Source organism: Poecile atricapillus, chromosome Z, assembly GCF_030490865.1.
Source record: "Poecile atricapillus isolate bPoeAtr1 chromosome Z, bPoeAtr1.hap1, whole genome shotgun sequence".
Lineage (NCBI taxonomy): Eukaryota > Metazoa > Chordata > Aves > Passeriformes > Paridae > Poecile > Poecile atricapillus.
In genome coordinates, this window is record NC_081289.1 from 23,219,608 (window position 1) to 23,245,214 (window position 25,607).

Genomic DNA, 25,607 nt, shown 5'->3' on the forward strand with positions numbered 1-25,607 from the left:
GGTGTTATCTGAGAAGCAGTGCCACCCATATATTTAGAAACTGTTGCAGCTGTTTGCAAATCTGGTACTCATGTTTAATCACCAGTGGTTTACAGACTAGAGTTTTGATGCACCTAATAGAAAAGCATGACATTCTCTGTTCTCTTACAATCATTTGAGACTTGAGTCTCCCTAATCTTTCCTGTCCCCAAACCTTGCTAGAAGAGATTAAGGACTATACAATAGCAAGAAATGTATCTCCTCCTGTTCCAGACCTTTTGGAAAAATTTTGACATCTCAGAAATGTAAAGGTTGTTATCTTGTGGCTTCTTTGCGTTGTGGTTTGTACACAAACATACTGGAGTCTTACCATAGCAGTCAATGAATACAAAACCATCATGTCCCACCCCTGTGCTTAGGACAGGGCTTTCCTGTCCAAGAAATCAAGTCTTGTTGAAGGTCAGGATCCAGGAGCTAAAGCTACTTCAGCAATAAGGAAAAGAACTCAAAGAGCATTTCCTGAAGACAGTGAACCAGCAGATTGATGAACACTGCTGGAAAAATACTAGTCCTCCTTTTGTCTTCCTCAGATAAAAATTGTGCTAATCAGTACCATGGGCTGTGGTGTTGTGCAGTGACAGAGCTGAAAATCTAAGGCAGTTAATGCCCCATCAGGTAAGAAAATGTCACATCTGAGGTACTCTTAGGAAAAGGCAACCTTTATCATAACTGTAACTTCTATGATATTATTTGAAAGCATTAGAATACTACAATTGTACACTGAAGTTGTGCCTAAGACCCCCTCCTGGACAAAGTACATTGTAAGACTACAGACTTGATTAAGATTGCTTTTCTTCCATCTCTTCTTGAAGAACCAACTTCCCTTTTAATTTGCTTTCGCATAACTTGAAGTACAGCATTCAAATTAATCTTCAATGTGTAGAGGAGCAACAGGATTAAAAATTGGTCTCTCCTTCTTTGATTGTATCTTACCATAAGTAACTTCAAAATCTTTTTTAGTACCATTCAAGCTTTCTAGATTTCCACTCTTTATATCATATCCTAATGCAGAGAGCTTTTTAATTCGGTACTGAACGATTTGTGTTGTCAACTCCAGCACCATTGGTGTCTCTCTAATCTGTGCTATAGAAATACCTTCCTTCAGTAGTCCTTCAAGTCTTTCTTCCAAAACCGGAACAGAATAGTAGAGAAGGGCTGGGCATTTCAGCACTAGTTGTTTTAGTTCTTGATCACTGCACTTGAAGGTGTTTTTGGAGAAAAGCATACTCTTCTGCATAGTGGTAGAATTAAGTTGAAAAATGAAGCCTTTAAGTTTGGATAGCAGCTGTAGGACTTCCTGGTCAGTGAAATCATTCTTTTGGAGAAATTCCAAGTTCTCCTGGATTGTGGTGGAAGTATTTAATAAAATAAATGGATTTTGGCTCAATAGCTTCAGTATCCAGATCTTCATATTTGCTTCAGAACCCCCTAAATTTAAATAATTTCTTTGTAATGTCTCTATCACAGTTTTGTTTTTCTCGACAGGGTTATAGAAAATATTGGGTGCACTTGTCAAGAACCTGGTGATTATATTATTCTTAAGTCCCAGCTCTTGAAAAAATAGTATGTTTGCCTTCTGGTTCTGCTGATACTCAGTAGTAAAAAAAGATTCTGGAAATTGCTCTATTAATTTAATCAGCTGTTTTTCATTCTGGCATACTAATTGCCATAAAGCTCTTTGAGAGTTTATCTCTGCTGGGGTGTGAAGAATTGCCTCCGGACAGCGTTCTATAATGTTGGCTACAGTGGTCTCGTCTGCTCCCATTTCCTGTAAGATACCAGCAATTTCTTTAACATAGGCCACATCCTGGAGAAGGACCCATTCCTTCAGTCTGCGTATCTTCGTTATGTCAACTGACAAACTGTAGAGATTCTCAAGGGTTTTTTTATTTTCTTCTTTTGACTTGGTATCAGTTGTGTTACTGGAATGTATTAGGAAGCTTTTGTTTGTTATGTCAGGCCACACTGATGAAAGCTTCGGTCCTGGGTTACGGCTCTGAGATCTTGTCAACAGAAGAGTGAACGTGTCTTTTGCACCGTGAGCGACTCCTCTCAACATCATGGAAGTCAGTCCTGTGGAGACACAACAACTGTAAGAAAACACATTTAAGGAAGGAGGTAATGGTCAAGATCATCGATGTTTAGACAGAACTGGCATAAGAAATTACTCTCCAGAGTGGTTTTAGTTACTAGTGCAAAATCCAGCTTTCACATGAAAGCAGGGGGAAAGACTATTTTTGAAAGGTTAGTGTTCTGATGGATACATTACTGGAAGAGTTACATGGATGCAACAGACTTGATGTGGGGCAGTGCTCTCTCCATATCAATGCCTGCAGTCATACAAGCTCCAAACTGTCAGCCATTTCTTGTAGCTAATATTGTTACTGCATTTTAGATCACTCACACTGTATGAGGAAAATGATTCATGCAACTTCATTTGACAGCAATCCCACTAAATTAACAAAAAATGGCAGCTTAAATCTCTTTCTTAGTTCTTATGAATGTATTTGCTTTAACTTCTCAAGCATTATTTGGAGTGTGAGTTGTTCTTTCATGTGTCAGAGATCCACCACGCAGTGCTGCATCAGCAGCAGTTTGTAGCATAATTTCATTTTGAAATCATTCGTTATATAATTAAGGGAAAAAAAAGTCACATGAACCTTTATGTAAGTGTTTTTCACCAGCCGAGTGTGTTAATTGAGTTTGAATAAGCACCGTGGTATTTTGGGGGAGGAAGCAAGTACACAGTAACATTTGTAGGCCTTCACCTACCTCTTCCAGCACCTAGTTTGCTACAGCTGCTCCCTGCACCAATGCCTTATTTCTGCCTCCAGGTCTCTTCTGGAGGCAGTCCTTGTGGAATAGGTGTGTGGCTGTGCTGGAGTCCACAGGGCCAACCCCACACCTCACCTTTGCCCAAACTCACTGCCCAGTTATCACCAATAGCACATGCATTGTCACTTGCTCTGCAGGGGCAAAGGAGCTGCAGCAATCAAAGAAAGATATCATCAAGTGTATCTTTAACTTCCTGGGGGGTGTTTTCATAACGACCCTTTGGAAGTACTGACTGTGAGAGGGAGAACTGCTGATCTCTGCAATACTCCTGCAAATAGCTGCTGCTGGTAACATGCTTAAAACTGCTCAAACTGAAAGTGAGAACATTTGGACAGTTGCTTTCACCTCTCCCTAAGTATAGCATGCTTCAAAAAATACCTACCTGAGCACTGCTAAATTACTTTCGGTTGGGTTTTTGTTTGTTTGTTTTGGTGTTGTTTGTTTTTGTTTTTTGTTTTTGTTTTTTGGGGGTTTTTTAGGAGAGAAAATACTGTTATGATCACGCAGCCTAATCTCCTGTCCGACAGACCTCAATACCTGTCACAGAGCTGCACAAGAGCCCTAGAATTTTCCTTCGAGCCCATCTTCTACGAAAATAATGTGGTTTGTTTAGAGAACTTTAGTGGTAGGTCCTCTTTCTAGTTGCCAGTTATAGTTAAATATTTTATAGATGTAAATCCTTCATCTCAAGAAAGTGTACCTTTGCTTTTTTTCTGCTTCTGAGGTGGACTACTGTTATGTTACTACATCATAAACTAACAGACTATGACATAATTTCCTATATGCACACTTATGTTATTAACAGAAGCTGTTTATTGATAACTTGTTCTCTAGTATTATTTCACACCTCTAAGGCAAAACCAATTGCCTAATGTGCTGGTTGTGTCAGAATCCCAGGGCTGATGGTTTTGTCTTCCTACACCTTGTGACTTAAGAAATGCTGTCCCAAGCCCCACAACAGAACAAGTGATTTTTCCCAGTAACCCTGGAAGTACTGGAAGTGTAGGTAAGTCACAGATGTTTTGTCTGCTGACCTTTCCATGTCCTGAAAAATTGGCTGCAAACTAAATCTCTCCTCTACAGGACTGACACAACTGCCTGTGTCTGAGCACTCTGAGTAGTTCTACTGAGTTTAGTGGGTCCAGTCAGAATAACCAAATTTCTGAAGGATCAGGGTTTTCTTCTTTAATGCTTCAGCTTAGCTAGAAGTGGCCAGCAAAGTGAAGTGTTGTTAAAATTGTTTGGAATGTCAAATAATATTTCCAAAGTACAAACTGGAAAAATATCCATGACTAACTTTAATGCATAATCCTGCTGTTAAACAAAATTCCTTTGAGAGTAATGCAGTCCCTTAAAATACTGTAATTTTTACTATTATAGAACCTTTTAAAAATTCTGATATAGTAAATTGTGCTCTTCTAAAATCTGACATAGAAATGGTTGTTACATTTATTTAAAATAAGCTTTACATTTTCTGAAAATGACTGGCATCATAGTCAATTTGTCCCTTTTGTTTGTGAGGATCATCAGAACCACGGAATACTGTAAAAGAAAGGAAAACTTTATTTGCCAAAACTCATTTGACTGGGGTACTCAGGAGTCCTTGTAAAAAAGCCCAATGCAAACTACAACATGCAAAATAACATGAATGGATTTGAATGTCTTGGAGTTCTGTAGAAACCAAGAAGATTTGAGTATTGATTTGATGTATTTCCAAGTCCGTAGATGACAGTATCACATTTCCAGGGTATGTAACTGCTTTCAAGAATTCAGAGTTCTCTTAAAGCTCTGGTTGGATCTAATGCATGTTCTAATGCATAGGACTCCACTGTAACTTTTTACATACTTAGATTGCTGTGGGGATTGTAAAGCAATTGAGAGATTAAGAAGAAAAACCGAGCCAGCTCAGATAAGGTGCTTGCTGTCACTGCCAGCAGCACCCTCTCACTACCAAGTGTTAGAACAGCAATAAGGAAGTGAGCTAATGTTGAAGTTGCCTGTGATCCTGCTTGCTAGCACACTAGCAGAGACATGCATATACGAAGTAAAGGGGTGCTGTAAGTTTCATTATTTAATGAGACTTCTATGTAAATCTTCTATAGGAAATAGCTACAAGGGTCAACTGGTTGATTTATCACCCATGTGAATCTCTGAATGTGTGTTTTGAGACTCAAGTATCACTTTTTTTAAAATTAGCAAACCCAAACTTTTACTCATGCTAGATTGTTCACAAAATCTTTCCGTAAAGATGGCAACAAGTATGGCTGCTGACCACTACCATTCTCATTATAGGAAACTTAGCAGGCTGTAAAAAATTAAATTAAACTCCTGAATGCCTAGATTGAACTTTGAACCAAGAAGAGTAGGTATCTACCTAGAAGATAGCAGTGTAGACAGGGTTTGAATGGTTTGTGAAGGAATCTGGGCTGGTCAGAGGTTGCAGTTTTTTAGATTAATGCACAGTAAATGTTTGCACTTCTACACTTACAAAAAAATTAATCCCTGCTTTGCATTAGTGGTGGAAATGAAGTAAATGATTATAAAATATATGCCAGACCAACAGAAAGCTTTCTAGAAAATAATATAGAGGATCCTAGGATAATCCAAGTTTGAAGGGACCTCAAGAGCTCAAAGCAGGGTCTGCAGGATCCAGGCTGCTTTGTCCAGTCAGGTCTTTAAAACCTTCATGGATGGAGCCCAGCCGGCCTGTGTGGGTTACATGTTCTACTGCTCAGCTATCCTCATAGGGAAAAAGCTTTTTCTTACATCCAGGAAAGGAGAGACATTTGAAAAGTGCTTAAGGACGCACTGCACTATTTAAACCACTGGTCATTAAGTGGCGGTGCTTTCAGCACAGACAAAACAAGGGTCTCCATCACAGCCTTCTCCCACAGCTCGGCCCGTCCCTTTCCCACCCTTTGGACTCCGCTTGGGGGCGGAGAGGCAGGAGGCGGATTTTCTGCTGCAGCCAGCCCGGGAGCCGCAGGCCCATCCCGCCCCGAGTGCCGCTCCTGCCGCAGTCACCGGCGGCCGTGCCCCGCACCCGGGGGTCCCTCCCCTGCCGCGCATCCCTCGGAGCCGCCCTCGCCATCCTCAGCGCCGCGCCGGCCCCTCTGCCCCCGCGCCCCGGTGCCGGCCCCGCCGCCCCCGGCCGCGCTCACCGGCCTCGCCGCCGCCGCCGGGCCGCTCCACCGCCGCCGCGCGGGGGGCGCCGGCACGTACCATGTGCCGGGCACGGGGGGCGCGGCTGAGCCGCAGGGCCGTGGCCGCCCGCAGCGGGAGCCGGCCCGGGCTCCCCCGGGGCGGAACTGCCCGGGCCAGCGCTTGCGGAGCAGGCCCGGCCGGCGCTCGGAAAAGTGAAAGGCCGGTGGATTAAAACAGCTTGCAAAGAGAAGTAGCGGGCTAAGTAGAAAAAAACAAAAAAAAAATTGGATAAAAATTTCTAAGTAATACAATAGCAATGAACGGAGCGTTTGAAAGTCAGACTACTTGAGTGCCTGTGCTCTGACGGGAAGTAGATGATCCTTTGAATTCAGTAACACCGACATCATGATCGGAGGCTTGCCTTACACCAGTGTATTTTCTTCATATGACACTGCCTTATTACACAATTACATATAGTCATTTGGCTTATATTGCTTTGCTGGTGGCTTTTCAGAAGTTCATTGAGCTGTGATGGTGAGAGCTATCTTCCTCTATCTTAATTTTTTTAGCCATGTCTACTAATATTTCTCATCTAGAGTAACAAATCAGCAGTCACCTAAATGATTTCTAGACTAGAAATATTTTACTAGAGGTGTTTGGATTTTTTAACTAACTCCAAGTCTGCACAATCACATCTTTCAGAGAGTGAAAATCACTGCTGTCGTCTATGTGAACCTTTCTTTTGTAAGCTACATGTTCAGGAGTCTGTACTCGATGTAAAAAAGAGCTAATGAAGAAGAGAAATGCCATAGAAAGAAACTTTGCTCTAGGAGCAGGGTTCAAGCTTGGTCTCCTGAATAACAGCTGTTCCAAGAGCAGTTAACGAAGTCTGTGAGTATAATGCAAACAATGATGTCAAAAACATGCATCTAAAAAAATAGCTTCTAATTTGTAAGAGAAAATGTACCGTATACTTCCTTCTTTGTTTTTTTCATTTCATGCCTCCGTGTTATCTTTTTTCCCTTCTATCTTCTCCCCAGTCTCTTCATTTTTGCATTCACAGTCTGGGATAAATTTGCAATATTGTTTAAAAAAAGTTATTCACAAGAGAACACTGTAGAGAGGTTTACTTGTATGAGTTCTTTGATTAACTGTCATTCTATTTTCTATTTCAACTAAGTTGGAGTGGCTCTTCCCTTGAGATCTGACATTTTAATTAATACACTCTGTATCTATTATATATTAATATATCCTAATACAATATTAATTATACATTAATATGTTCTTTCTCTCACTTCTGAGTCAAGAACAAACTGTCTCGCATAGAAGGCATGGCCAGATAGAGACAAATAGTGTTTTGACATAATGATATGCTAATGATATACTGTAATTGTTATTTAGCCTGTAGCAACAAAACAGCCTAGACACTGATGCTTTTCATGGCTGCAATTTGTTTAAGAAACCACAAGGTCTAGTGAGGAAGGGCTGTTTCAACCTCAGTATTCCAAGAAGGCAGATTGGTTGATGCTGGACTTTATTCAGGGCTATCTTCAGTGTGGCAGCCTTGTGGAGAGCTAGCAGGACACAAAATGAGTAGGAAAAAGCAATTTAAATGTTTGAAATAAAAGCTGTGTTGTGAAGTGACTTACCTCGAAAATAAGGATTTTACTTCTTTAGTGTGTTCAAAAATTATAGAATTCAAATGAGCTTGATGGACAGTGGTTAATAACTACTGAACTTTCTTTTTATTTTTTATTTGAAAATTATTTATCAAATATTTGGATAATAATAATAATAATAATAATAATAATAATAATAATAATAATAATAATAATAATAATAATACAACCAGGCAAATAAGAATGTACTTTGTATTAACTGAGAAAGCAGTGTTTGACTTTACAATGACCCCACTACTCTGGCTCTGAGTTTCAGCAAGGGTATATGATGGGATCCTATATGTTCTTCTTGGATCAGAATGATGAGCTGTGGCATATGATTTTCTAGATACAACAAAGTGATAACTGAAAAATTCATCATAATCTATGCTATTGTTAAAGTCAGCAGTCAAAAACTGTTCAGTCTCCACGTGCTACACCTTTTAAAACTAAATTTTGTATAAGACCAAGCAGAAGGGGATTCTAATCATGGCTGGGGCTTTTGCATACCTTGATCATCAGGTATGGCCTGATGGTGGTGATACTTCTCCCAGGTAAGCTGTGACAGGAGGAGATGACAGAGCCTCAAGCTGCACAAGGGGAGGTTCAGGTTGGACAGCAGGAGGAAGTTTTTCACGGACAGAGTTGTTAAGCATTGGAATGAGCTGCCCAGGGAGGCGATGAAGCCACCATCTGTGGAAGTGTTCAATTAACAACTGGAAGTGGCACTCAGTGCCATGGCCAAGCCGAGATGGTGGTGGCCAGTAAAAAGTTGGCCTCAGAGGTCTTTTCCAACCTAAATGATTTTGTGATTCTATTACTATGTTTATTATGTCATTTGAAGTGAGGAAAGAAAAGAATAAAGGGAAAAAATCTATGACGCCTGTGTCTCTTCTTGCTGACTTCTACTTTCTGTGCATCTTAGCAGAAAAAATATTTTAGGAGAAAGAAAAATGACAGTTCTTAAAGTACTGTCTGGAATTCTCGAAGTTAAGAAAGGTCCTTACTGCTGATTTGGATCCTCTGCCTTTTTACTTCTCTTGTACTGCCTTTTATCTCTCTAATGAGACCACTCTTGCTGTTGCTACCCACTTGTCCGTGAGCACTCTGGAAGCTGTAGATTTGAGCTGAAATCCACAGGTGGAGGTTTATTTTCAGACCTGCAACTAGAGCTGCCCTGTTAAGGCTCCAGAGGGTTGTACTGAATCCTGTCAGTGCGATGCCCCCGTCGGCCTCCGGTGCAGCCAAGGATCAGCTCCAGGGAAAGCCGCTGTGCTGGCAGCACACAGGCGGTGGTTTGAGCTCTGTAATTAACAGGCGTGAGAAATTCACCTTTTAGTAATGACTTTACTAACGGTGCGAGAGGGACCATTTTAACTCGTTCTGCTGCTTGACAGCCTCTTTGGGTGCGGCAGCGCCGCACGGCCGAGCGGCTCTCTCTTGCCCGGGGGTTCCTTTTGACCAACACGTCCCGACGGCAGCGAGCCCTCGGCCCGCGTCACAGAATCGTCAGGGCTGGAAGGGCCCTCCGGAGCTCCGCTGCTCCAGGAGACGCTCCCTACGCACACGCTTACATAACCCCCGCCCGCTTCCCGCGGGATGGGGCCGGCGGCCACGGCCCGGGGAGCGGCCGGGTGACGGGAGCGGCGCGGGCGCGCGCAGGCCGCGATACGTAACAGGCTCGGGGGCGCGCGCGCGCCTGCGCCTCCCGGCGGAACCGGCGCCACCGAGAGCCGCCTCGCGGCCCCGTGCTCATCCGGGTCCCGCCGCGCCGAGCCACGGGGGGGGGGTGGCGGAGAGCCGCGCCCCGCCCCCCGCCGCCGCGGCCCGCCGACCCCGCGCCGCCCCGGCGGCCGCGGTTCCCGCCGAGGTCGCGGGTCCCGCGGCCGCCTGCCTCTCTCCCCGCCGCGGGCGCGCGCCCGCCCGACCGGGCCTCCCTTCCCCCGCGCGCCGCCGGTACCGAACACACCTCAGAAACGTGAGGGGCCGCGGTCACGTGGGAGCGGCGCCGGCCAATGGGCGGCGGGGGGCGGGGCGGAGTGGCCGGCGCAGCCCAGCGGCCGGCGCAGTCACAGGGCCAGCGGCGAGGAGGAGGCAGCGGCTACGGACGGCGCTTTCCGCGGGAAGGGCGCCGTCACTGCCCAGCAGAGACCGCCGGATCCAGCGCTCCCACATTTCGTCCCTGCTCTCCCCGGCGCGGGGGCTCCGCGGGGTGATGCGTCCCCGCCGGGCGGCCGCTCCCGCCGTGTCCGCCGGGTCCTAGAGCCGTCCGCAGCGAGGCCCCGCGGGCCGCCCCGCCGCCCGTCCGTGCTCGCCCGGCGGCGCCGGGCCATGAGCGGCCCCACGGGCGGCGGCGGTTCCCGCTGAGCGCCCGCACCCGGCATGGGGGTGAACGCCGTACACTGGTTCCGCAAGGGGCTGCGGCTCCACGACAACCCGGCGCTGCGGGAATGCATCCAGGGCGCCGACACGGTGCGCTGCGTCTACATCCTGGACCCCTGGTTCGCCGGCTCCTCCAACGTGGGCATCAACAGGTGGCGGTGAGTGCGGGGCGCTGCGGGGGCACTAATCTCCGCGTTATGTATTCGGTCACGCTGCCTCCCCGCCATCCCCTCCCCTCCGCGCCCGATTGGGCCGCCGCCAGCGCCGGCTTCTCTCGGCCGCCCTCCCGCCCTCCCTCCCTCCCCGCGGGCCCGGCGGTGTTACATATCCAGCCCAGCGCCGGCCCGGGCTGCGGCTCCCGCGGCGCACGTGGGAGGGACGGGGAGGAAGGAACCGGGAAGGCCGTGGCAGAGTGCGGGGCGGTGGGCTGTGGCTTCTCGGGGAGGGCAGCGCTTGTTGTCGCTCCCGAAGGCGGCGGTTCCGTGCGGTTCCGAGCGCTGGTGCACAGAGCGGGATTGCTGCCGGGGAAAACCCTGTGGGGAGTAGCCCGGAGGGCTTGCACCATCTCAGGAACTCTGGGCAGCCGGGAAGCCCAGGGCGACTCCGTCCTGGAGAAACTGTGAAGCTGCTCGCTTAGCTCAGAAGTACTTTCTCAGAGTAGCGTTCCTGCACGGAACGGTATGACAAAATACCCCGAGTTGGAAGTGACCCCATCCCACTGGATCGTGGAGTCCAGCTCCTGGCCTTGCATAGAAGAGCCACAAGAAACCCACAGTGTGCCTGAGAGCGTTGGCTAAATGCTTCTTGAACTTTGGTTGGCTTGGTGTCCCTTTCCGGAGCATGCAGATTTGTTCCTGCACCGTCAAGCCAGTTGTAATTCTTCTTCCTACCCGATATAAAAATGAACTTTACTGTGGAGCTGTGCCTGACGTTTGCATGCTAAATGTGTGCAGAGGTTAATAGGACTTATGTGTTTGCTTGTCATGTGAGATTAGTTAAAACATCACTAGGAATCTGAAAATTGTTACCCTTATAAAACGGTTGATAATGCAGCAGAGTTTGTGTATCATCTGTCCCTCCAATGTCAGGAACTTGAAATGCTCGTGAACTTGCCTGCCCGGACTAGAATGCTGAGAAGTTGCCTAATTATGGAACAAGCATAATGAAACTTGGCTTAACACTAGGTCATGGAAGAACGACAAAGTTTAGATACTTCATGTTTCAGTTGAGTTCACTTGAAGGATTACTCCTTTCAGGTTTAATAATTTGTATCCTAACTTATTAAATACTTTACCAACCAGATGACTTATTTCTGGAGGTTTTGGTTTTCTATTTTTTTCAATTTTTGAGAGGTTTTCTTTACATTCTTGTTTTCAAGAGATAGAAATGCTAAAGATGCTTTTTGTGAACTTGATGGTTATTTCCTTTTCACTGACAAAAATAACTTATGAATAATTGTTATACTTCTCTTATCTGAGATTCATGGTGTCTGTTTCTTCTATGACAGACTTTTAAATAGCTTTAGCTTTGAAGGGGTGAATTTTTTGAATAACATTTTGAATTCATGAGGAAGCTCAGAAGTCTTAATTTTGTGGATGAAACGTGAACAGCTACTTAAGTTTTAAAAGAAGGTGGACAATTGGCACAATTCTAAGTGTTAAGGAAATCACATGTCTTAAGAACACTTTATAGGTCTCTAATGTGCCCTGCAGTTGAAATGCTGAACAGTTTTTGGTTGTATTCTCTGAGTTAGTGAATGATAGACAAATGTGAACTTTGATTCTAGCAGAAGGAAGTTCATGTCTTCAGTGCTATTGCCCTGGTTCTTCAATGACTGTGTAATATGATCATTAGCTAATAGAGTCCTTGAGTACATTTGTGTGTGATAGATTGCTGGTTGGTTTACTTTAACAGTTTCCAGTGTTTTAGAAGGCAGCTAGTCCTACCACTGCATTTTGCATTCAAAGAAAAATGATTTGTTTTAGTTGCTGGTTGAAGGGATTGAGTTTGGGGCAAATTACAGCTCCCCTGTCCAAAGCACTTCAAGCAATCTCCTGGCACTCAAATGCCCTCAAGGCACATGGTGCACATGTATTTGGGTAAGAAAACCCTGCTGCCTGGTTTGTGAGATTATTGGGGTTTTTTTCCAAGTTTAAAAGTACAGTAACTTTATAGAATAACTGGCTGCTAAAGCTGTATGTTTATTACAGTTCCTCTCAATAATTTTTTATTTAAATGGACAGTTACTAGTTCAGTATGAATCTACTTGAGGTTCCAGTGGTTTTAATGAGATATTTTTAAACAGTGCAGACACATATATTCCCAATAAGCATACACAAGATCTATGATGATGTTTTTTGATATGCCAGTCTCATTTGACACTCATGAGTGTCATGATAAATGATGAAACATTTTATGTTCTTTTTCACTTGCTGGATATGAGCAAAATTGGTGCTTACATGCCTGTTGAGTAGGGTGTTGAATTAGTCAAAAACATTTTATTTGAGACTTGGAGCAGAAGCCCTTCAGCATTAGGAAGGTGAGTCAAATTTAACCTCCTGGTGTGAATTTACAGTGGCCCTTTCTTAATTTGAGTTGACTGACACCAAGTGTTTGTGGTCCTGGTGCCCTGGGCAAAACTCTCCTCTGTCAAACTATGACTAACACAATCTACGTGATGAAGAATGGTGAAAGAATACAAGAAACCAGAAGGTTTAGTTTCCTGTTAGAATATTGTCACTCTGCAGAGCCACCAGTTACTGTTTATATTAACAAATGTGTGTTAAATCTGGTAAATAGCAATCTTTAATATATAGGTGCTTTCTAATTAACTTTTCTCTTTAAACAGTCATGTAACAATCAGGAACTAATATTTTTGTGTAATTGCACTATTGAGCAAGTCTAATTACTAAGCAGTCACATGGTCTTACTGACCTCCTTTCTCTTGGCATTCAGCCTACCTGTTCTAAATTCGTGAATGCTACGTAACAAATGCCAGGACCTCCCTCAGCTCGCTTCATTTTTTTCTGGTTCTGTTCTGTTTCTTCTTATTGTTCCTTTTTTTCAAGCTGTCAAATAAATCGAGATGTGCTTTCATTGAGACATGCTTTTTCTATGGGATGAGTTCACAGTGTTGTTCACAGATCAACACTTGAGAGAGAGAAGTTACTTGGTGCAGTAAAAGGTGATGGAGAAATGGTGGAGGGAGATGCTAAATGCTAAAATCACACTAAAGCTCTCTTAAAATTTTGTCAGCTGCCCTTAAACGTTAGGCACCAGAATTAGCTTGCATCTAATTGTGTCAACAAAGCAGAGAGAGAATGTAACTTGCATACTCCAACAAGTTACCATTACCTACTTCTGAAAAAATGTGTTCATATGTGCTCACAGACTTTTCCATATTACGGAGAATGGAAACTCATGCTTAACAACATCACCTAGGGGAGAGTTTTATTTAGTCCTGGTTTTAGTACAGAGTGGCAATTGATCACAGTACCTGAAAAGAAATGCAAACATTCTGTTAATTGCTGCATAGGGATTTACTTTAGGTAATAATTTACTTTTAGTTTGTCTTTTTGAGTGTGTAGGTCTGTCTTTGATGTGACAGTTAAAACACTGGTGTGCAACAGCTGATTTTATAAAGATTAATAGTTTAATCTTTTCAGTCCTTATATTTATTTTTTAACCATTCCTGAAGAGAACAGATTTCACTTTTAAAATAAGAGTAATATAATTTGGTTTGTGTACCTCTTAGATTTTGTGAGAATAGTGATGTGTTCAAGATCTTTCAAAGTTAGCTGCTGCTATTATGGCTGATAGTGGTATTGATTTTGGAGAAGGAAAAAAGATATTTTTCTTTTTCCCACACTCAAATTTCAAGCAAATAAAAAATTAAAATCTGAGGAAAAAAAAGTTTGATTTCCAGGACAATCACTGCAGTTTATTGATATGTGAACTTGTTTTAAAAAGTTAATATTTAGACATCTTTCTGTAGTATCTATTAAATTTTGCTATTCTGTGCATCTGGTTTTGTAAATATACTTACAGTTTCAGCTTATGTAGGTATGATTTGTCCAATAGAGGTGTTGGGTGTGGGATTGGTGTGAAAATTTTGTTAATAGAATTAATATAGGAGTGATTTGAGTTTCATATATGTAATTCAGGCAGAACAAAATCTGTTTTTTATAATTTGTTAATTTTGGTGACATGCTTATAGTAAGGAATGCACAGAGATATTTATGACTTCCCTGATGAAAACATCCCTTTGGGTTTTTATTGTTTGTGTAGCACTTAGAATGAAAATCTATTTGATTTATTAAATATTTAACATGAAACCCACCAAGGGCCCTATCACTCCCCTCAGCTGGACAGGGAGTAGAAAATACAACCCCCCAAAAATGCTTGGGGGTCAAGGTAAGGACAAGGAGAGGTCACTCAGCCATTACCATCATGGAGAAAATTAATAGATTTATTGCCAAGCAAATCAGAATAGGGTAACAAAAAAACCCCCTAAATTCTTAAAGTACTTTCCTCTCACCCCTCCCTTCTTTCTGGGCTCAGCTTCACTCCTGTTTTCTCTATCTCCTATCCCTGAAGAACACAGAGTGATGGGGAATGGAGGTTTTGGTCAGTTCATCAAATATTGTCTCTGCTGCTTTTTCCTCAGGGGGAGGGCTCTCCACACTCATTTTCTCTGCCATGGTCCTTCATGGGTTGTAGGTGGACAGCCTTCCTCTCACTGGTCTTCACCACAGGTTGCAGGGGAATCTCTGCTCTGGTGCCTGGAGCGTGTCCTCCCCCTCCTTCTTCCCTGACTTAGGAGTCTGCAGAGTTGTTTCTCTCACATATTCTCATTCCTCTCTGTCTGCAGTGGCTCCCGAGCAAGAACGTTTTCCTCCTGTCAGATAGGTTACCCCAGAGGCGCTGCCTTGGCCAGCAGCAGGTCCTTGTTGGAGCCCTCTGGCATTGGCCTGGAAAGAGGTGGAGGAAGCTTCCAGCAGCTCTCACAGAGAGCCCTTGTAGCCCCCCAATACCAAAACCTGGCCATGCAGACCCAGTGCAACCCATCATACCCTCTAATGAGTGGCTTCAGCTCTAGAGTGGCGTGTGCCACTTGGAGCACTACTGTTCACCCAGCCCATTAAATTGAGGGTGATTAATCTATGAAAAGTCTTATAGCTTGTTTCCAGAAGTTGCATTTTCAGTTGGGAGCTCTGTGGTACCCGCAGTTAGTCCGGAGAAACCCCCCAGTGCCACACACCTAGGCTGCTCACCTGTTGTCTTCCACAAAAAACATTTTTTACCCCAAAAGTGCCTGCAATTCAGCAACTCCCTCTATAATGTGTGTTATATGATCTAGCCCTATGATTTACAATGTACGTCATTGAAGCACGCTGACGTATGTCCTCATGGGTTTAATCCTGCACTGTTGATGAAAGGTTCCACCCTTGTATGATAGCACACAGCCCTGTGGTGAGCCAGTTTAGCTCATCAATCTGTCCAAAAGAGATTAATGACCAGTTTTGGTGTGATTAGCTCTATGGTAGATTGTGCCAGCAAAAAGGTCACCGTAGTAGTGAAGAGGCAAAGAGTGGGAAGGGCAGGTACCATTTCTTTCAGTGGCAGTGTGGATTTGAGTCAGATTACAGTGGTCATATCACTCTTGGCCTGCATTGCTCATGTCTGCAGTAACCAGCAGGTGTTTTTTGGAAGGGGATTATTGGTTTCTCCTGTGGTTTACCATTTGTTGACACCCTTTGAAATGATATTGCTGAAAATAAGTATTGGCCTTTTTACTGTGCCAGGAAAATATGCAATTTCTTTTTTGTCAAACTGTCAGAATGTGAGAAATAAGCCTGCTAGCTGAGAAATTACACTGTGCTTGTTTCCTTATTTTGGTGAATTATCTTGTATCACCAGACTCTGTAATGTAACTGTTATTCAGTCGGACAAGAAGACTGTGCTGGTTGTGTGGGGGGAGCAGGTGGTATAGCAAATTGAATCGTGCTCAGTAAGTTGGTTTTTCCAAATAGCAGTTACTATAGGCCAGAAGAAATATAGTGAGCCTCTATACAATCTGGATTTTGACTCCAAGGTTGATCTTGAAGGAGTCTTAATTCCCCAGATTAAGAAATTTTGAGGTTTTAGACACCTGTTTTTGCATCACTAATCTACAGGTTTGAAGATGTCCAGAGAAGATCTGGGTCATGTGTTCTTGATATGTAATAGTATGTGGACTTTGAATATCAAGGGAGAAGTGTGGTTTTGAAACAAGTACATAGGACTTTCTTAGTCTTTTTTTCTCTTGGGACCAGTAATCTATTTTTGTTTTATTTTACGAAAGTATCAATAGATTACATTCTTCATTTGAGTAGCGCAAGGTAATCTGTCCACGTCTCATAGTGTTTCCTGTTCTGGTCGCAAATGGGGGAGGGTGATAACCCCCAACAAACACCATCTGTGATGGATGTGAAAGCAGCTTTTTTTAGGCAAACAAGAATAATTTTTTTTTTCCTTAACTGATCAGTATGTGTCAGTGTCAATGAATTGTACATCAATTCTTCAAAACAAGTTATTTCATATATTATCATTCTCTTTTGATCATTTTAATACAATAAAATATATTCTCCTAAAGTTTGAGACAATGTCTTTATCCAAGCCAATGGAAGCTACTCTTTAAATATATTATGCAAATATTGCAGAAAAGTCTGTTTATCATTGTGCACTGCCTGAACTTTTCAGTTTCTAGCAGTTTATCTTGCAGCATGGAAACCTTTATTTTCAGAAGTGGTTCTTTTCCATACTGTGTCTCAGTGCTTGGCAGGTTTTCAGGTTAGTTATATAACCTGTGATAGGAGGAAGGTCAAGCTGCCAACAAAGTTGGCCATTTTTTCAATGTAGAAGTCACACTAAAGTTTGTGATGTTATGAATTTGTATACTGGAAGAAACCCTTTGCTTTAGGGAATTTTGTGACTTTCCCACAGTGACCTAAAAAGGCAAAAGTCAGCTTGAGCATGAGTGAGTTGTGTAAGTAGTGTAAGAGTACGTGGCTTTGTGTGTTCCATGGGCTTAGTAATTTGCTTATCACACTTTAGCAGGTTTAATAGCCATACCTTTGGTTACCCCTAGAAAAGGACTGGATTTGATTACCAGGGTAAGAACTTCATAGCATTTTGGTGCAGTACATTTCACTTAGATTTCTCAGAACTCTTAATTTAATATGGAGCAAGGTTAGTTTGTGTGTTTCTGTGTACTTTTGGCTTTCCTGCTCTTTGCAATCTAGGTCAAGAGGTGAGCTATAATTGCAGTGTTCTTCTAACCCTGAAGCCTCCATTTGTTTTTCAGGTCACCATAAAACATTTGCTTTCACTGCTTTGGAGTTTAGTGAGTGTAAATGATTTTTTTGTAAGGGAATAAAGCTTCAGTGGAGGTGAAGGATAGACTGGAAAGGGCAGGTCAATATTACAGTACTCTGTTTGAAGTGTGTAAGTGGAGATGGCTGTGGCAAAAGTCTGCATGGGTGTCTATACTGTGGGGAGCAGTTAAAAATTGGAGTGCATTCCAGTTACTAGTGGAGATAATAAAAAACAACACATGAGCTTTGTTAGCATTAGTTTGGACAGTAGGTGAGCTGCAGTGAACAGTTTCCTAAAATATGCACTTTTCTTGATAAATTCTGTACTTTGATTTTATTTTTTTTTTCTATTTATTTTTAAATTGCTTTAGTATTGGAAAGGTCTAAAATTCAATGTTGGTAAACCTGGATAGGAAATAAGAATTTTGTGATACTCAGGGTTTCGGAAGTAAATTAGCAAATTCAGGTGTCAAACTGTTGCTTAAAATCTCTTTGAAAAGTGCTAGTGCAACAACCTTTTTACAATAAGATAAAACCTGTTCAGTTTTATCAGAGGTGGAAGGGATTTCTTCCATTGAACATCGGTTAGGATGTGTCCTGCATATCTAATTTCTGTATTAAGAGGCATGTGATGTGCACCTGAACTTTTGTGTTATGCATTGCTTTCTCCTACAACTAAACTAGAGAAATTTTCTGGACCTGTGTTAGAAATTTACTTTATCTCAGTGTTTCTTAATTTATAGAGAAGCATTTCCCTTCTTGTTCACTCTCATGTATTCCTTCTTTAACGTCTGTATGTTTGTGGCTCTTTCATGGACATGAATAGCAAAGGCTGTAAAATTCTTGCACTGAAGGTTTGTACCGTTTCAGAACACAAACCCTTACCCCTTCAGAATTAAAACCAGAAATATGGAAAAAAAAATCTGTTTAAGCTCAAATGGGGAAGTTGTGAAGTATGAATATATGTTATTAATTCTTCAGTGATGGAGATGAAATATATACAGTACAAGTTACTTAGGAACAATTCCTGTAATGAAAACTTTGATTTTTCTATCTGTTATGTATCCAAAGCTAAGAAATGCTTTATTTATTTTTTTTTTAAAGTAAGGAATCTGTGGAGTTCAGTGCTTGAAGATTTGGTTGTTTTTTTTTTTTTTTTGGTTTCTCAGTGCCAGAGTTCTACTGACCTTGTCGGTGAGGGGTAAACTGTGCTGCAATTGAGAGAAAAAAGTGATTGAAAGAACAGAAATAGGAGGGTAATTTGCATCAGAGAAATAAATAAATAGGCAACTTCTTCATGTAGGCTGCTTGTTACTTCATGCCTTGTACAGTTCATAAAACATGATCATGATCTAAATGGACCATTGCAGTTTTGCTGTGCACTAAAGATACAGAACACCAGGGTGAACTTACCTCAATTTCACACTTTGTGCAGTTCTGAAGTATTGGGGAAGCATACAGACAATTGTGATCCTGCATTTAGAGAGCAACTGGCATTGACAATAGTTACTGGTTTGATTTCTAATACATTGGATTCATTGAAAAATGGACTAAATATTGTCTTTGCTATGTTCTCTATAGAGTTTCCTCTGTGTTGAAATTTTCTGTCCGTAAATCCTGTGACATCAAGTGATTCTTTTCATTCTTTCTCCTTTATATTTTATATTCTAGAGACTAAACAAGCTTAATTTTTTCTAGAAGTCTTAAAGTTGAAGGAAACATTGTGGCTTTTAGCAGAGATTACCTAATATTTTTCCCTTTTTCCTGTCTCATGAGAGAAGCATGACTACATCTGCAAAACTGAGACATGCATTTAAAAGAAAATATTCTACACAGAAATTTTTACTATCCAGGTTTGAGAAGGGTCTTTGGCGGAGGAGGTTGCATTTCAGTTTTGTTCTTTGTAAGCCTTGCTATTGGTGAACTCAAAAAGTTAAAGCCATCCAAGTCTTAATGAGGGTGATCAAGCCAAGGATGGCATCTGAATTATTTGTTTTATTTGTGTTGCCTAGGGATAATTCCTATGACTTTCCTTCATTACTTTTCAGTAGATGACAGGCCTGGTAAAGTCTAGTTTACTGTGCTTTATCCATGTTTCTTTTTAGACAGTGTAACTGTTTGCTGTTTACTGCTCTTGCTCAGTATCTCCCAAATCCTGTGAATGCTTCCTTAAAGGGCTCTATGAGAGACTAATTTTTTATTTTTTTCACTAGCCTACTCTTTCATTTGTATGACCTCGAAACTTCTCCTAGTATGTAGTTTCTTCAGTTTATGACAAAGGGAAAAGTTGTAAGTTGCTGTGATATTGACAGTTTTGCTTTAATTGCTTTCTATTTTCCCCTTTTATTTCAAGGCTTTTGTAAACTGCAGAGACCTGTGTAAAATTAATTTTCATCATTCAGTCATGGTGCTTTTCAGTGAGTAAGGTTTTCTTACTTGGTTGAAATTTCTTTTCTGAAAGCTAGTTGCCAATAAATTTACTGTTGAGGAGTACTGTATTTCAGCAGTAGTCTGTTTTTCTTCTAAACCACGAAAAAAATCATGAGTTTTTGGGGGATAATGTGGCTGTTTCTATTTTTGCAATTTAGAATTTGGCTTTCTGCATTCTTTTGAATATAATTCCACCAACCTCTCTTTTTCAATGCCAACACTGAAACATTGTATTTGTCAAAGCAAAATTCTTCAATGCTGCATTTGCAGCATTTGAAGAAATTTTTACTCCAATTCTTTACTGCTTCCATATGAGACAGCACAATGAAACTTGCATTTTTGGTATTGGAGGTCACACTTTGAAACTGGAAAGTGTTGCTAGTAACCATGTGTTGCTCTTTTGGCAGCAGCCTTTCCTATTTCTTTTCCTAATTCTGTACTTTTTTTTCTTCTATTAGACTGTCTTAACCCCAGAATGCTACAGTTTGCAGTTGTTGCTCTATGGCTTGTCAAGTGCAGTGGTAGAGTAAAAATAATTTTTAGGCTTTTTGGGTATTTTTTTACTATTTTGTTTGAAGGGTGTGAGATTTTCAGGAGCAGTTATGTCATTGTAACTGGCTTGCTCCCAAATGGAAGTGTGAGGAAAATTCCAAAAACTTTTCCACTTGCAGTACTATATTGTCACCAGTTGCAGTATTTTTCCTGCTGAACTTAGAAATTTTAAGAATACCTAAGGTAAAGTAAGCTTTGGAGAGCTTTTCTGTGTGTTCTTCATTTTTATGCTTCTCTGCATATGGTCTGCATTATCTGTCAGAAGCGTTCTGTTGAGTGGACTTTTAATTATGATGTACTACATGGTAATGCCTAGCTTGTCTTTTCTTGGAATGAGTTTTCTTTTGCTTGGAAATATTTGTCTCTTATGCTTGTCTCTTTACTTTTACCTTGAATGAAAGCTTTTGAACTTGGGATTGAATACATTGAACTTGGGATTGAATACACTGATCAAAAAATAGCAAAATACAAGACAGTGTGATTGATGTTTGAAGTCTTGTAGTCTTATTTCTACAGAGATAATTATTTCCTTTATTAGTTTAACAGGAGGTATTTTTTTCCTTTGTCAGAAGGAAAAATGATGGTTTTGACAGCAACAGTAAACAGGAAATTATGTAATTGCCAACATTTCTTCCTGGATTTGTGTGGTACCTTTGTGTCTCCCCTCTCCAGCGCATGCAGGGTTAAATAGGGTTTAAAAACGTGAGCTTTACCTGCAATTCACCAGGGTTTTTCTCTTATGCAGATTTAATGTAATTTAGAGCTGTAATAAAGGCCGGTGTCCATTAGCTTGTGTTCCTGGTGGCGCAGGAACAGGCTGTTTGTGTGCCAGCTGTTGGGTCTGGCAGGGGACGCGCTGTCCATGAGCGCCTGTTCCTTTTCACACCTTCCCTTCCATTCTTTATCGGCTCCTCCGGCTCTGAGCGCTGCCGTGGCACTTTCTGAGCTCCGAGCACATATTGGCTTTCATGTAACCTTTAGCCACCGACACTTCTGAATATGACACAGAGGAGGAGCAGAACCGACCCGCTGCTTTTACCTGCTCAAATGCAGCCTTTCTCTGTCCTTGTTAGGAATAAAGTTCAGCTGTGGTACAGGAATCCTCTCGGAGCGGCTCCATAGGGAAGGAATATTCGGATCTTACTACCACGGTTACATATAACTGGAAAAGTAGGTCATTGTGGCAGGGAGTAGTCCAAACAGCCGCCCCGTTGCTGCAGCAACGACCTACTTTACGAAACTATTTTTGTTGATTCATATTGAAATGTTCTTCTTGAAAGTGCTATAAGGAAATGATCAGGTTAGGAGATATGTAACAATGGAAACTGCATGCTTTGTGGACTCCTGCTGCCTTCCTCCTTCCCCTCCGCCCCCCACCCCGTGGTCTTGCCCCCCTGATGTTGGATATAGTAGGATTAAAGCAAATAAGATTTGTTTCTGTTCAGGGTGACCTCTAATGGGGGACTTTTTTTTTTTTTTTTTTTCTTGAAGGTTCTGCATAACAATAATTCCTATCATTGGTGATTATGTTTCCAGAGTTCAGAGCCTTCTTGTCTATAGAAATAACTTTAGAGTTAAAACAAACAAACTAGAGAACCACCTTTTTCTTGGAAAAGAGGATAAAACGTTTTTTGGCTTCTCAGGGAAGCGGTCACAGCACCAGCCTGACAGAGTTCAAGAAGTAGTCGGACATTGCTGTCAGGCACATGGTGTGACTCTTGGGGATGGTGCTGTGCAGGGCCAGGAGTTGGACTCAGTGATCCTTGTGGGTCCTTTCCAACTCAGAATAGTCTGTAATTCTGAGTACCACTCTTCTGGAATGCTCACGGTTTCTCTTGATATTTCACTGCTTATATACTACTTGTATCCAACAAAGTTTATCCACATTCAGGAAGGTGGGCTTGGTGCTTGCCCCCCTTTTTTCCCCCCTTTTTTCCTTTAAAATTGGCAGTGTTGTTGTCTGAGTCTTCTCTTTTGCTATTAATTCTAATCCTCACACAAGCAAACTGGAAAAAAGTACAGTGATTCTGTATAAAAGGATGTTCTCCAATTGTCTACCTTAATTCTTTCAACAAAGTAATAAAAATACTGTCACTGGTGCTTAGGAGGTGCATTTTTTTTGGAAATCCACTTCTGTCTTCTAAGAGGAATGGGCAGATGGGGAAGATGTGGAAGTACAGTTGTTACGGTAAAGGTTTCAGTCTTCATGAAATAGTTCTTTACGAAACTACTGTGACTTGGGCAGAGATGGTTGAGTATCCCCCCTTAGTTGTCAGAGTCTTCTACTTAACTGTACTATGTAACTTTATAAGATCAGTTTAGTTTCTTCACGTGATGTACCTTCTGTTGGTCCTGACTTTCAATATTGCAGAGAACTGCTGAAGTTGTGGCAGATAGATAGCATGTTTATCTAGAGGTTATTTGTATTATTTCATCTATTGTGTCTTAAGCTATACTTCAGCTCTGTTTTCCAGGACTTACCTGACTGAGCTCTTTGCATTTCCTGCATCAGCCTCTGCATCATGAGGTGAAGAGATACCTCCATTAGTCTGCCCACAGCCTGAGATAGCTGAGGACAAAGTGGAGGTTTTCACGATTTATACACCTTGATAAACAAATCTGTGTTTCAGTTATCTGCTTGGGGGGTAAATGTTTTGGTTTTTTTCCTACATGATTATAACTCAAAACACAGATTGTATCTTCATCAAGTTTACCTTGTTTTCAGCTATAAATGACTAATTTCAGCTTTGAAAGACCAGTTCAGAATATTTTGGCATTTGGACTTATAATAGTAGCAATGGGAAGTTAAGACAATGCTGAAAGTCTGACCACCATGAGGTGAGCACCAGTCAGTTTTAATTAAGATTTCCAAGAATAGCTTCTGGATATTTTTTTTCCAAACTTTCTACTAATTTCTGTGCTTACTAAAGCGTTTCATCTCTATCTTTAATTCTCTTCTATTAGTTTAATAGATTTTTGAGATATGGGAAGCCAGAAATAATGGATTGTACCTTAAGGATTTGCAATTTATCCAGTGTAGTTGAGAAATATATTTATTTAAGCCAGTATTTTATTTCTAGGAAACATAAAGCTGCAAAATTTTACCAGCACTAATTCTAACCTTAAAGAGGTCCCTTTAATTTAAGGAGAGGAAGAAGGTTTTATTAAAGTAAATAAAGGGCAGTATAAAATCTGTCCTTCAGAATTAGATTGCAAGACCATCTTATTGGAGTTCTCTTACTGTGCTTGTTCTTTTGAAATGAGCTTTAGCTGTTACTTTCTCATGGACAGCTTAGATTGCTGAAAATAACGTGGCTGAAATATTTTATAAAGCAGGCCAGCTCTCTTAATTACATCAAGCCGTAAGAGCTGCTAATTTAAATAAGAGAACTTGGATACATGAGAATAAGGTGGTTTAAATTTATGTATGACCATGTCTGTACTCTCAAGTAACTCTAATTTTGCAATTTGCTTCTAGGTTATATTTCCCCAGTTGTCTCCAGTACAATTTGTTTGCTCTTGATTTTCCTTTATGGATCCAAGTAGTTTCTCTGCGGAGAGAACAAGCATAAAGAATTCAAGTCAAATAATAAAGACTTTGATTTATCAGATTGGAATTAGAGGATTGGAAAAAAATAAACACAGAATATGTACATAAAAGAACAGAAGACACTAAGAGAGAGATTTAGGAAGCTGTGAGCCTGTTAGTCTTCTATCACCAGCAGGTTGACCTTTGTAACATGAAGTAATTTGAGATGTTCGTTTCAAGTTATATGGGAATAATTTAGGTGAGTAATGGATGCCCTTTGAATGTGAAGTTAAGATCCAGACTTCACAGAAGCTAAATACATCATTTGCTGTTATGTATGGGTCACAAAATAGAAACCAACTTCATAATGCTATTTCATGGGATCAAAAAGTGGTTGGGGTAGGAAGGGACTTTGGAGATCAAGTTCAACCCCTCCTGCTAAGGCAGATTCACCCAGAGGAGGTTGCACAGGATGTGTCCAGGTAGGTTTTGAGTATCCCCAGGAAAGGGGACTGCAGCTGCTCTGGGGCCTGTTCCAGCGCTCTGTCACTTCCACAGTAAAGATGTTTTTCTTCATATTCAGATGGAGCTTCCTGTGTTCTAGTTTATGCCCATGTCACTGGGCATGGCTGAAAAGAGTCTGGCCCTGTCCTGTTGACACCACCCTTAAGATAGTTGAATGCATTGATGAGATTCCCTCTGTCATCTCTTCTCTAGACTACACAGGCCTGGCTCTCTCAGCCTTTGCTCATTAGAGAGATGCTCCAGTCTCCTCATCCACTTTGTAGCCCTCCCCTGGACGTTCTCCAAGAGCTCCTTGTCTTTCTTGAGCTGGGCAGCCCAGCCATACCCTGCCACAGCCCTGGACACGTCACTCTGGATGTGGCCTCACCAGTGCAGATCATCTCCCCTGACCTACTGGCAGTGCTCTTCCTAATGCATCCCAGGGTACCATTGGTCTTCTTGGCCAGCAAGGCACACTGCTGGCTCCTGGTTTAACCTGTTGTCCACCAGGAATCACAGGTCCTTCTCTGCAGAGCTACTTTTCAGCAGGACAACATTTAACCTGCACTGGTACTCTCATGCACTTCTCCTGTTCTCTGTGACCTTTCAAAGATGATGGAATGGATGATGGTTTAGCAATAATACCCGCCAGCTCCCTCTGCTTTCATGGGTTCATCTCATCATAATCTATGGATTTCTGGATGTCAAGTTTGACTAAAGGACATCTAATCTGATATTCCTTGACCTAAGGGAAATCTTCCTTTTCGTGGACTTTCACTCTTGCCTCCATGCTCAGGGATTCCTGGGATCTGGCTTTAGCAATAAAGACTGAGCAAAGAAAGCATTTACTAATTGTGCCTTCTCTGTATGCTTTGTCACCAGGACACCCACTTGATTCAGCAGTGAGCCCATGTTTCTCTAGTCTTCCTTTTGCTACTTGTAGGAAAGCTTAGAAGAAGCCCTTCTTGTCATACTTGACAACCCTTGGTAGATTCCAGTCCAAATGGACCTTAGTATTCTTTGTGATATCCCTGCATACTCTGACAACATGCCTTCATTCCTCACAAGTGGCCTGTCCTGTTTTCCACATTCCATAAATATTCTTCTTGTGTTTCAGTTTTGTCAGAAGCTCCTTGCTTATCCATACAGGTCTTCTGATGCTTTTAATTGATTTCTTAC

The 25,607-nt window shown here is 41.8% G+C and overlaps 2 protein-coding genes across 3 annotated transcripts in view; one reads left to right on the forward strand and one right to left on the reverse strand.

Moving 5' to 3' along the window:
• Positions 1-285: 285 nt before the first annotated feature.
• Positions 286-6,252, reverse strand: LOC131573580 (transcription termination factor 2, mitochondrial-like). Its single transcript, XM_058827660.1, has 2 exons — positions 6,036-6,252; positions 286-2,112 (listed from the first exon to the last, which is right to left on the reverse strand). The coding sequence occupies exons 1-2, from the start codon at positions 6,097-6,099 to the stop codon at positions 905-907; spliced, it is 1,272 nt and encodes a 423-aa protein (XP_058683643.1). The 5' UTR covers positions 6,100-6,252; the 3' UTR covers positions 286-904.
• A 3,606-nt stretch (positions 6,253-9,858) lies between these two features.
• LOC131592943 (cryptochrome-1) overlaps positions 9,859-25,607 on the forward strand; it is a 39,119-nt gene continuing 23,370 nt past the window's right edge. The window contains exon 1 of one of the 2 annotated variants that reach the window (XM_058864896.1): positions 9,859-10,216. In XM_058864896.1, coding sequence (XP_058720879.1) covers positions 10,059-10,216 — 158 coding nt within the window. In that variant the 5' untranslated portion in view covers positions 9,859-10,058. The remainder of the gene's footprint in view (positions 10,217-25,607) is intronic. The other variant, XM_058864895.1, reaches the window with a different exon arrangement.